This window comes from Haliotis asinina, chromosome 6, assembly GCF_037392515.1.
Source record: "Haliotis asinina isolate JCU_RB_2024 chromosome 6, JCU_Hal_asi_v2, whole genome shotgun sequence".
Lineage (NCBI taxonomy): Eukaryota > Metazoa > Mollusca > Gastropoda > Lepetellida > Haliotidae > Haliotis > Haliotis asinina.
Window position 1 is genome coordinate 33,067,134 of NC_090285.1, and position 13,456 is coordinate 33,080,589.

The following is a 13,456-nucleotide window of genomic DNA, read 5'->3' on the forward strand; positions in this document are numbered from 1 at the left end:
ACAGAGTAGAATTGGTAACATTTTAGAAGAACAAATCCCGAAGAAGATATCACCGTGAATCATAGTGAACTTCGATAATGGTATAATAAAACTACAAGGGCTATGTTAGATTGTAGAATAGAATTATCAAAATGTTTATGCCAAGAAAAGCATTGAGAAAAAATAACACCCAAATACCTATACCATGGGATACAATCTATTGTCACAGCACTCCACAAACACTGTTCATATTTACAAAGCTTACCTCCGTTTCTAAAGACAACAATTTTGAATTTATCGAAATTAACGGAATGCTCCCTCATACTCTGGACAATACTTTTCCAAAACAATGAAACGCTTTTGTACGCCGTAAATAGGAGTACCACGTCGTCAGCGAAAAACACGAGAAATACTTGTGTTAGTTCTGGATACATCTGTATACCAGGATAGCAAGAAGACTCATATGTTTGATTAAAAGTACTATCAAAAGACATCAGTGACGTCATCTTGGTGATGAAGATGGGACTTCTTTAAAGACACCTCCATGTTTTTTACAGACCTTTATGGGACGTCAACATTCGGCGATCGTGGACTTTTGACACTGGGCTATTGTCATAGTTTCTGCTTAAGTCCAGGTTCATTAACGACTTCCATGGCGCATGGCCGACTATAGAGATTTCCCAATGGCCATGTTATAAACGTGAACATCATGCAAATGATTAATTTAGGGGAGAGTCAATAATAGCATCTCAATGACTGGACGAAATTTGCTCCACATTGGCCATGTAAGAGTCCAGGTTAACACTATCTAGAGCTGAATCGAAATTGAACAATAAGTTTGCTTCACAGCAATTGTTCACAGCTTTTATAGTTTTCTCTCTTTATATTATGTGTGCCTACATTAGACTGAGAGCTGCATTTCACTTGTTCTTAGGATATTTTAATCTCACCGTTCTGTCAAACTGGGGTGTGTCGAAACTAATGATTTCTCATTACACAGCTTATGTCCTGTGTGGTGCATCATACCCGGTGACGTCGATCCTCTGGCAAGTTAGACATTGACTTCACCTTCACCACAGTGTTTGCCTGAAGGATTTTGTGTCTCAACAAACTTGAATTGCTTCCATTGTTTTACGTATAGACGGAGGGGCGAGTTAAGGCATTCTTGATGCAATTGTCATATAGGTCGAGTTCCCCATTCATCAAGTCACCTGAACAAATCAACCCCTAATTTGATGCCTACGTCACCATAGACGTTCTATCCTTAACGAACATACTTCGAGAAGACTGGAACTCAGAAAACTCGGGACCACTGTCCTCGTCCCCGTCATTGTCCAGATTTGTGGTAATCTGTTCTTTTGTGTATTTGTCTTTATAGAAAATCGAGTTTCTATTACTTTAAAATAAAACAAACTTTTCATTCCATGCATTATCTTGGATCTGAGCGTCAGCGACAATATATTTTACACAACGTCGGTATTGGAATAGCATTCGTTACATTTCTTCATATTAGTTTGTTATCGACGATTTCTGTCATATCTAACAGATCAGGCAAAAGAAGAACTTCAGCTGATTCTCGTGACTATCTTTAACCTTTTGGAAGAAACTGTGACTCTACCACACTTATCTGAGATCATAAGGGCAGAGTTGAAGCTTAAGGAGATAACACACCGTCTACGTCGTATAGTCTTGTAGATGACGGTTGAAATGGAATCAGTTGTATGGAAATTCATGTGGACTGTAATTTGTGGGACAGCATTAGCAGCATATTATGGAAAAGGTAGTGTATCAAAGAGCACTGTTTGGTTTCAAACTTTTGGCATTAGTAAGGCTGTGTCGAACCATTTGAAATTAATGGTATTTATGTTTACTATGGAAGTGCAGCATACTAGAGCATTGTGAATTGATAAAGGAACTAAGAGCATTGTCTTTCTGGTATGAATAAGTGATGGTTCAATTGTTATTGCATCTCATTCTTTCAAACTGGTAATTTGTGGACACAGGCAGACATCCAACAAACTTGAAACCCGACGTCAAGACCTATTAAACAGCGCATGTACACTAGCAGGTGTCAATAAAGATGTATTTTACTGCATTCTCTTTGCACTTCTCTGTTTCTCTTCAGGGACTACGGCGCAAAAGCTATTTGCCTTTGCCAGTTACTATGGTGACCACATGGTTCTTCAAAAAGCTCCCCAAAAGACGACCATTTGGGGCTATGCAGCAAAGGATGGGGAGACCATCACATTGAGCATTACTGGTAAGGGACAGGTAACTACTGCGTCCTTTATTGGACCCATCCCATCAACCCCTGTGTGGTCAGTTCAACTTCCTGCCATCGATGCCGGTGGCCCTTACAACATCACAGCGACATCCAACGAGGGCAGCATCTCCTTAACAGACGTGTTGTTTGGAGATGTCTGGATATGTTCGGGTCAGAGCAACATGCAGTTTACAGTTTCCATGGTAAGTTGCATCACCATAGACACTGAACAGAGGTCTTGCTATAGGACAGAGTGTTGCCTGCCTGGTTCTCACTTCAGCGAATCATCAGCATGGACTTAAGTCGCATCAACATAGATATTGAATACTAGGTTTGATTTACGTAGAACGTAGTGTTGCGGTGTCGATGTCTGCCTGGTTCTAAAGAAACATCAGCGTGGAATAATTTCTGTCCTAACGCTTGTCAGTGGCTGTCTCCTGAGCTGCCGCCAGTTTGTGCGTGTATCAAGTAAGTGTCTCTTCTTCTTACAAAATTCCTGCAGGTAGTTCTGACACATCATGAATCAACGATTTCAGTTACTAGTATATAGTCTTAAAACAAGTCTGGTAGATAGAAAACTCACTGTGGAACGTTACGATGACATTCATCGTGTGTATGCAGCATCATTTCACGTTATCACCACACTCAATCACAATTCATGGGGACTTGCACAACGTTGGAGACTCCTACACGTGCATGGGATGTCATTATGAATCTTGACGTTTTTGCAGGCAGGTCGGTAAATTACTGTAACCCATTTTTTTCCGATACGTTTCTTGCATTTATGTATGGTCAGGGTTTTCAGGAGGAAATCACACACAACTGACTGAAAATTGTAAACCTGAAATTTTCATGTCATACTTCAGTCACCTAACGAGGGATAACTGAACGAACAGCTTCGCTTTCAATGAAATCCATGTGGTGATGCATTCTCAAAATATCCATTATTATTTTATCAACGTTGATTCTATCTCATATATCTCTCAATTTCTACAATCCTACACTGAAATTACAATTCCTCTACTTTTGTGAAGAGTATAGTTTAGTTGGGTCATTGTAGGTCACTGGGTTTTCCTATCCGTGACCCGACTATTCCAACAGCTTACTTGTTACTGACCCATTTTTCTGAGTGTGTCAGTCTGAGTGGGGATCAGCTCACACATGTTCCAAGTGGTAAAGGTTTAAGGACTAGTGTCATCTTGGAATCCAGTCACAATATAATCTCACTCTCCATCCTCTTCTAAGTAATGCAACACTTTTAGATGACACGGTTATTGGTTGCAGAAAAATTCGGTTAGTGAAAAGCGTATCGTGACACATGGGATCCACGTTAACTTGGATAAATCATGTGTGTACGTGTTTAGAAATGGAGGCTACGTTAAATACACTGAGAAATGGACGTATGGTGGGTAAAAGGTTACTATTGCATCATATTACCATATAAATATTAACGTATAATCTTCTTGTGGCCAGAGGTATGTGTGAAACGTTACCGTTTTCAAACTAAAAGGTCTGCTTTCCCATTCTTTAAGAAATATCTTCGTGTCAGTAAATTTGCATCATTGGCCGCTGTACCTTGTGAAGTTGGAAAATCAAAAATATTATGAACATGAATATTAACCACTATCTAAAGACATGTTATTTAGCCATATGACGACCATGGTGGTGTCAGCTGGATGTCACATGTTAGTATCTTGTTAAAAGAGACCTTTTCAAATGTATGGGTCTGCAAAGACAGTGGAGATATTTAATGTTTTATGCAATGTTTCAAACAGAGATATAAAATATTCAGTATGTGACAAATTAAATAAAGCTCATTATCAATTCTGCATAATTAGTATACATACAAGTTCTTGAACCACATTCTGTGTAAGTATACATTGCACTGCAATTTCGTTATGATACAAATGTAAATTCTGAATTTCTGAAGTGTACAAAATGTAGTTATAATATCACCCAAGATAATTTTTCACTTCAAACTGGTTTGTCCATGCTATGATGAAATCAGAAAACTGGTGTTACCAAGTTATTTGTTCTGCCTATTCCAACATACGAAACAAAAAGCACAAACTCTCTTTTGGTTGAAATGACTGGTTGAAAATCCTGTTTCTACAGGGTCTTAATGCCACGGAAGAAGAATTAGATGCAGCTAACCATCCCAACATCCGAGTATTTACAGTTGCCTTGGGAGGATCTCCTTTTGAAGAATATGATCTTTTGGGTATCAGTGAACCTTGGTCTGTTCCTAGTGCAGGTACACACATGGCATTAGCACACTCAATATATCTTCATTATTTACATGTTCTCTCAATGTTCATAACATATTCTTCTGTGTCCTGATTAATAATCACAATGACCACGTTTATAACGTTTACGTGTTCCTCCCTGTTGCTCCTCCATAATTACACGACGTCTGACGAGTGTATCTCCTAAGTTTCAAACTGTTATTTTCTCTCGCTCTCTTCAACTTGCATCTTACAGATAGTATTGGTGGCTCCCCTTGGTCGTACTTTTCGGCTGTGTGTTGGTTATATGGGAAGTACCTGTCGGCAAAGCTCAATTACCCCATCGGCCTCGTAGCGTCATCATATGGAGGAACCCGAGTGGAGGCGTGGTCCGCTCCCAATGTTCTCAAGAAATGTGGTGTAAGCGATACAGCTGACGTAAACGATGCTATCTATGTTTCTGACGTTGATCCAAATGCTGCTTCTGTTTTGTGGAATGCCATGATACGACCGTTCCTGAACATGACTATATATGGAGCCATATGGTATCAAGGTCAGAGTTAAACGATATCAAATCTATCTTATTTAGATACATTTATCCTCCAAATGCTAAACATCTAAGTTTAGTTCAGAAGTAGAAACTTCCAAATTGATTTTTGTATCATGAAATATTTGTTTGCGCTGAATGCCTTTTGTAACATTAGAGGAAATGTTGCACGTTCTTTCGAAGTTCATTTCGCTAGTAGTACCACATTTGGTTCATTGGATACCCGCTTGATTTCAACTCAAGAGTGTATACGTGTGTCTTTGATGAACCGGCTTAATTTGATCTGCATGTACAACACTAGAAACACTCGAGCAGTTTAATACGCATTGTCAACGACAACCAATGCCGTTTCTAAAGCAGTCCTACCAATGTGCGTTCCAGGTGAGTCCAATGCGACGCCACCTACAACAATGAATCAGTACAACTGTACGTTCCCCGCCATGATAGATGACTGGAGAGACAGATTTCATCGCGGATCTTTGGGTCAAACCGACCCTCTGTTTCCGTTTGGATTTGTACAGGTTAGTTTATCTCCTGTGTCTTCATTTATTTAGTCAATGAGATTTTCTTCTATTGTACATCATGGAAGGAATGTTGATAATGTTCTTCAGGCATCCACGCTAACAATTCCCTGACAATAAGAATTAGGGTTAATGTTGGCAATACCGAGATATAGGTAGGTATAGCTTTGCACAGGAACGTTACTTCCTTCACAGCTTATAGTTTAGATGACTTATCATGATTTACAAGAGTAAACGGAGAAAAAATAATAATGTTGCTTTGACAGCGACGTTTTGGTGTAGGTTCTAACACTCTTATCAAGAAAGGGGTGAATATCCAGTATTATTAACCATTCGCGAAGTGCAATATTTAATACAGTGTCCTCTTGAAACGTGTATTCACTCTCTCACTTCTTCCTTCCACAGCTTGCTCCATGGAGGCACATGGGTTACTTCGATACAAAAGGTTTCCCAGACATTCGGTGGCACCAGACGGCAGACTATGGCTATGTCCCCAATGACAGGATGAAGAACACCTTCATGGCTGTGACAATGGACCTGCCGGATTTCTCGTCTCCTTGGCAAAGGTATAAGAAACGGATTGTTCGTCTGTACTTTACAGCTGCACCCAGCAATGTTGAGATTATATGGCGACGGTCTGTAAATAATCGTGTCTGGAGACAATCCAGTGATCATCATCATAAACATCGATCTACTCAGTATGGATACGATGAAGTCAGTGAATGTGACCACCTAGTTCCGCTGGTCGCCACTCAACACCTGGATCTTCACAGGTGTATCAGAAAGAGTTTGAAAGGAGATTGACACGTCTTTCGAAAAGTTGAAATGTGAAACAATACATAATCTCAGGCGCCTCTTTGACTTGTCCCAGTCAATCTCAGTGGAATGTAAAACCGAGGTGAACTGCTGTTGTTTTTTTATTACTTCATGTACTTTCAGTATCCATCCTCGGGACAAACAGGATGTGTCTATGCGTCTGTGTACAGCCGCTCTTGCAGTTGCCTACAACCAAACTCAGTACTCCACACTCAGTGGTCCGTTCCCTACTAGTTTTACTGTCTTAGGGGAAGCTGGAACCGTAGAGATAACATATGACAAGGCTCTGGAAATTAGATCGAAATCAGGCTTTGAGGTCAGTGACCATATGTTATTAAGTTTTACCAATTGTTTTCTTCGTTCTTATTTCGCTGGTCGTTCACATTTTGACAATCTTAATGCGTAATTTGTTTGGGGAATGACTGTAGCTTCGCTGGGGTTGATAATTAGTATGAATGACAGATATGCAATATTGATTTTTAGAGTGGCATGATGGTGTGTCTTTAACATGTGCTTGTTTTTTGAAACTACTAAAGTTTTTTTCGATTCTTCACTGAAAAATGTCTGAGTATACACAAGGTTTTCAAGAGTTGAAGACATGTTATGAGAGTCAGAAGCATCAAGCCATGTGTGCCTTTAGCACGACACTAGTCATACAGACCTGCGGTATGCCTTGACCAATTAGTCCTTGCTGTGTGTCCTCAAACAGTCATGGCATGCAGCCTATGATTCTAATGTTGAGAAGGATAAAATGTTCAAACTCAAGACCATGTGAGTGTTATTGATTCACTTGTTATTCCTCTGTTTATTCGTTTTGTTTGGCTTCAGGTGACATGTTCCCAAGGCTACAGTTCATCTGCACCAGATGACAGTTCATTGTGGTTCCCCTTGCCTATTTCTTCACATGACAGTACATCAGTGACCCTCAACACCAGATATTTATGTGTTCGGTCAAGAGACATGGTGGTGTCTGCCATACGTTATGCCTGGCGAGAGTCGCCGTGTCCCTTTAAACAGTGTGCAGTCTACAACAATGAAAGTGGCTACCCAGCACCACCTTTCATTCGATATGTCGGGTTGTAATGGTTACAACATGTCCAGTATTATGAAATAAAACGAAAAACCAATCTATACTTAGTTTGATCTTTAGTATCATCTTGAGATATCCGTAAGGTCACCTTAGTGAAGAAGACGATCCATCCTTATAAAAAGGTTGACAATGTTAATTTATATGTCACCAACTTTAAACATGGTCTGTGAGAACTGAATATTGCCAACGCTTTGTTAATCTTTTGAAAATGAAAACATTGTGTCAAACTTGAATCTATTATATGGTCTCTGTACACACCGATTTAGCCTATCATGAGCTCGAACATTGCGGCATATGTTGTTTAGAGAGTAATAAAATGCCCAGATATGCTGTAATGTTTTCATGCAAATAATGTATGTATTTGGCAAAGTTATATAAACCACATGATTATTTGCAGCCACTGACTCCGTTGCGTTATATCGGTTTAAAATCACACCTGTACTTAATGATCAGTGTGTGATTACACATCCAACTGACTTACAGCCACTTGTGTGTGACACGCTCATGTCTAACCGTATCCAAATACTGCTGAGGGCTTAGGTGCTGACCATCAGAATTCCGTGTCATAGCTGTCTCCACACTTGTAATTCTACCTGACTGCCATCCTGGTTCCCTGGCCTCTCATTAATATAGAGGCCCTGGCGTTGACCATCTAATGGCGGCGCTCACTGCAGAGATACAAGAAGGCAGACGAGGTAATTTTACTACGGAACTTACCGATTTCTAATACTTCCAACAGCGACTTTCACACGACTCTTGGCTCACGAGTGCAGAATGAAATTACTATCCGAATCCCGGTAGCAAGTACGTTTTAGAACAAAGAAGTTTTTCTCCATAACTACATGTTTTCCCGAAGCGTAAGTCCCTCCCACTCGCGAATGTATTACTTGCACGTTTTAGTGCCCCACATTACATATGGATGAATATTATAATATTTATCAATAAATACATAAGCTATGTAATGTGTACGTCATTTTACCTTTTGCAGTTTGATTGGCATTTTAGAAGTTGATGGATAATAGAAAAGTCTAAGACTTTATGGATGACAACTTCTTTATTTCTATGATGCGACGTTTCCGTATAGCTTCTTATACCGTTTTCAAGAAACCTTGACCAGCGAATCCTGTCACCATTTTACTTTTCACTTGAATTAAATCAGATACAATAAATTTAAATTCCCATGCTTTTGAGCGATCAAAATCGGATCCTTTGTCAAAGGTCTTTGGTAGTACTCGATTTCATTCATGACCTGATTGAAGGAAATCAGATATGACTGGAGTGGAAATGCACGAATCACTGCGATGCATCTTGCATGCCTATTATACCTAACACTGCTGGATGGATTTACCATTACTAAATCAAAAATATTTGTGACCAGCGACACATTTATGCAGTAATTTTCACATTTTGGAGTAATATAACATATGGAAATACATCATGATAAATATGATATTTTCACTCAAATTCATTAAAATGTTTCTGAAACAAAGTACCTAGTATCTTATGGGATGGTTCAAATTTTTTATCAGAATTTGTTGCATTTCATTTGTGTATTTTGAGGTAAGATTAAACAAAAAAAGTATTTGTCAGTCTATCAAGAAATGTAACTAATACATTAACTCCATTAAGGAAAATAATCAATTCACCACTAAATAGGACAAATGTGAACAGAAACAGGTTCTACTCAACAAGAACAATGCATAGAAAATAAATAAATAAAATTACCTAAAATTATATCTACAGAATATTAAGTTGAGTAGTGGCTATCGTACCAAATATCATTAAACATTAAGATATCACGCAAACCAGTTGTTCAGACGGACACGCTGACGGACGGACTGACGGACGGACGGACGGGACCCGTGAAGGTTTCGGGGTAGAATAGGCCTTCAGCAACCCATGCTTGCCATAAAAAGCGACTATGCTTGTCGTAAGAGGCGACTAACGGGATCGGGTGGTCAGACTCGCTGACTTGGTTGACACATGTCATCGGTTCCCAATTGCGCAGACCGATGTTCATGTTGTTGGTCACTGGATTGTCTGTTCCAGACCCGATTATTTACAGACCGTCGCCATATAGCTTGAATATTGCTGAGTGTGGTGTAAAACTAAACACCCTTACTGTAACCTTTTAATAATCAGTTTGAATACAGCGGTTTATATTGCCTATATTGCCCATTGAAATAAAGCGAAAATAAAGAGGGTGTTCTCACCCTTTATCTACCCAACTTCTATAATGTCAATCAAAGCGGCCAGGGGGAGTAACGTACATGTATACCGTTGCTATTTTTAAAATGTTCAACTGGACAATTCCCTCCACCTAATTTACCCATTGAAAAAAAGAAATAGGACATGTCCAATTGAAAAAATAAATACTGAACAGCTTTCATTTGCTGAGCTTTCGATTTGGTCATGAATATAATACTGAATATCTCATTCCTCATTCCCAGTAAACTATCCAGTCACGGGACATTTCCACTAATCCAAGCTGAACTGAGGTCGAAGGACGCATGTCCCCTTTGGTTTGTCAAGCACCTCACCTCCTAATTGTTGTTTATGCCTTGTCCTTACTGTCTTCTTTATACATTGTTCAAACGTCAGATGTCATCAACCTACATAAGCAGAACAGTTAGTATTACTTCACAGTGTCACAAACAGGGTTATTTTAATAATAATATTCTCGTTTACTGGAAATACTAATGTCGATTTCCTTGACTTCACTCCTCGTTTTTGAAAGCTCATATGACGAACATATCTGCATGCGTTTCATGCTTTGGAGTTCCGTATAATATGGTATCAATCAAATGTTTTCTAAAGTGTGGGCTGCCCTACTTGACTGTCTTCAGCTTAACATCTCTTTTAGCAATATTCCAGCAGTATCGCGGCGGGGGACACCAACAGTGGGCTTCACTCTTTGTACCCTGTCGGGAATCGAACCCGGCCGCGGGTATTTACCTGTTTAGTATGACAGGTAAAACATAACGTGGAGCATAGGCTATATGACCAATATTCTGGGGACCACAATAGCGAGGTATTGTTGCATTAATATAAAAATAACACAAAATTTCAGAAAGTTTTGAATTTTGGGAGGAACTACGTGGTGGCTAGTTGGTAACTGATTTGTTTATATCAGTGTTTGGGTTTTTTTTTTATTTGTTTTGTTTTTGTTTTGTTTTTTTTGTTGTTGTTTACGTGTATTTAATAAATTAGTATTTTATTGTTTTGCTCATGTCCGTTTTGTTTCTTTCCGCCAGTAACGCTGTTTTATTGTATCATTCCGTAATAAAGAAGAAATGTTCATTTATCAGAAAGCCTTAACCATGACCCTAATCCTAAACCACATCCTTACCTTGAACCTATGACCCTAAAACCTCGAAATACTTCTAATAAATGAAATTCATTTCAAGCGGGGTTTACACTTACCTCTTTTTATTTATTCATTTTGTTTCTATTATTTGTTTTGTTTTGGGGTGTTTTTTTTTCTTTTTTGCTTTTTCTTGTTTTTGTTTGTCTTTGTTATTATCCCAGTATGCACATTAGCATTACCATGGGGTGAGAGATGGTACCACTAGTTGCTCCATAAAACAATATACTAATAGCAAAGGAATGGTAAGTAATGAGGGGCAACCACAGGCGTTATTCTAAAACCGTCAATGGAATTGATATAATACATTGTTGCTTAATTAAATATGATCAGTGACAAAGAAGGACAGAGTGTATCATATTGAAACGTGTTTTGTTTTCTCTTTGGTTTGATATTTTTTAATGGCCAGCATGGGTTGCTGAAGGCCTATTCTACCCCGGGACCTTCACGGGTTTTAAATGGTTACAATATTGCAACAAGAAGTGGGACGTTCTACTGTGTTGGCAGTGTATGGCAAAAACAAACATTCCTACACGGCGATAATTTCAGGTAAGCATCCATATAATGTAGCCAACGAACATACACACGGACAGGATTTCGATTCTCCTTCCCATGAAACAGCACATGGATAAGTGGTGACCACTAAAAACACTGCATAGCTCAGCCACGTTGCTCGTATCATTCATATCATTTCCTGATATCCGAACTGCAATACACCCGAGGCACATACAACACACGCAAAACAGAGTATATGCATATGTGTACGTGGCCAGAGATGGGCACAGCTACAGGTTGATTAAACTCCAGCTCTCAGTATTAGGGAGCGCATACATCCTGGATTGTGGCTTTGCCCTCCTTAAAGGGGACCGCTCCATGCTTTTGTCCTCCTTTGCAAGAAGAACCCGGCATCCGTTTGGCGAGATGGTCACGGAGGAAGAAGGTTACAGCGTACATGCAGACGTTAATTTCTCTGAAAAGCCAAGGATAACCACATAGGTGTCAGTACAACCGACATTGTGGTCTGTGACAGAGTCTGATCATCACAATCAACATGTTGTTTTCTATACCCATTTCAGTTTTCAAGCTGCACATTTTTAACACTGATATTAGTAGTTCTAATGCTACACATACTTGAAAACGTGGTTGTAAATCTACCAACCCCCAGTATCAAAATGTGGAACAAATAAGAAAAAGTATATGGGACCAGTGGATTTATCTGTACACACTTGTAGTTACAAGAAACATCTTATGTTCTCCAACTTAAACCACAGCGATAATTCTCGTACGCATCACTTACTGTGTTTTCACGAGTCGCCGTCTTGGGAATAAACCATCCAGGCATCCTGGTTCAAGTCACTGGGCATGTGCTATGCGCGCAGCAGAGCGGAGCTGTTGAAACTACTTTTCACCCCAATGCTGGGATGGAATAAGTGAATCGTTGGAACTCCGATATTTTTCAACGAGTCAATATTTCAAAGTTATCAGTTGAATTTGCAAATTTTTTTATTTGTCTCTATAAGTTGTTACGAGAGTGTATTTTGCGTGATTTGAGTTGTTATTAATTATTATTGCGGTAGTTGTAATTGGGTCACAATATTTAAGGTTTCGGTGATAATTATTATGGGTCACATTTCCTACAGGGAATTATTTAAGTGGCACGCCCCATTAAGGCAGTACTTTGGAGTTATCTGCCCTTGACTTTCTATTTGTTGACTTCCGGGAAACTGTTCTAGAGCATTCCACGTTTGTGTGATGGTCGTGTGAGCTCGAACTTTCAGGAAATCACTGAATGTATATATAAATGCTAGATGCCGTGTTGATGGACGGACACTGACACACACATTTACTGGAGTAGCATGATGAGTTTTCGTCAATGCTTGATATACAGAACCGCTGCCTAACCACCCACTGTGTTACATTCTGTATAACTGTTTCTCACTCTCTGTGTAAATCAAGACTTTGGTGAGTTCGCTACATATTTTGTCACTCATTGCCATAGATTTTGTCTCATTTGTATTATATTTGAAATCGGTATTGTGAAACTGACTTGTGACTTTGTATAACTTGCTCTATTTGCTTAATAATACAATATTTGAATGTTTTAGACTTGTCTTTGTTCTGTTTTACATAGGATTTCTTACACCTTTTAAATTCTTAATCGTAACAAAGTCTAAACGAATCAGGGTTGTTTAGAGGATCACGAGCGATGGCTTTAACCACCATAGTTTGGCATGAAATGCATGTGGACCCGGTCTTTTTTGTAGATTACTCTTCATCCAATGATCAAATTGATCTCAAACTGTCAAGTGGATGTTTTGTCAGGCAACCTAATCACTTTGTAAACCACCGATTTTATGCATTTGTATGAGAAAATCTGTCTATGGAACTGTCAACAAGATACACACCAGAACGCCGACAGTTTGCAGAGGGAGGGAGCCAATGACCTATAACAGCGGCAGTGTTGGGACAGAAAGGTCAACGTTTGTCAATGTAGGTGACCTCTACACGTGACAGGTGTGCAGCCGGCGAATGACCTGATGTCATAAGAATCTAACTTTGGATGCCTACCTTTTCGCACAAGGTTTTGTGTGTTGGTTGTTTCTCACATTTTTTAACACTATGTTCTTTTTCATGCAAACGTTGTACGTTTC

At 39.2% G+C, this 13,456-nt stretch overlaps 1 protein-coding gene across 1 annotated transcript; it reads left to right on the forward strand.

Annotated features, from left to right (window-relative positions):
* Positions 1-1,616: 1,616 nt before the first annotated feature.
* On the forward strand, positions 1,617-7,482 carry LOC137287016 (sialate O-acetylesterase-like). The gene is made up of 8 exons (XM_067819103.1): positions 1,617-1,759; positions 2,105-2,445; positions 4,358-4,496; positions 4,724-5,020; positions 5,396-5,535; positions 5,941-6,101; positions 6,475-6,667; positions 7,180-7,482. Exons 1-8 carry the CDS (start codon positions 1,675-1,677, stop codon positions 7,432-7,434), a joined length of 1,611 nt encoding a protein of 536 aa, XP_067675204.1. The 5' UTR covers positions 1,617-1,674; the 3' UTR covers positions 7,435-7,482.
* Positions 7,483-13,456: the final 5,974 nt, after the last annotated feature.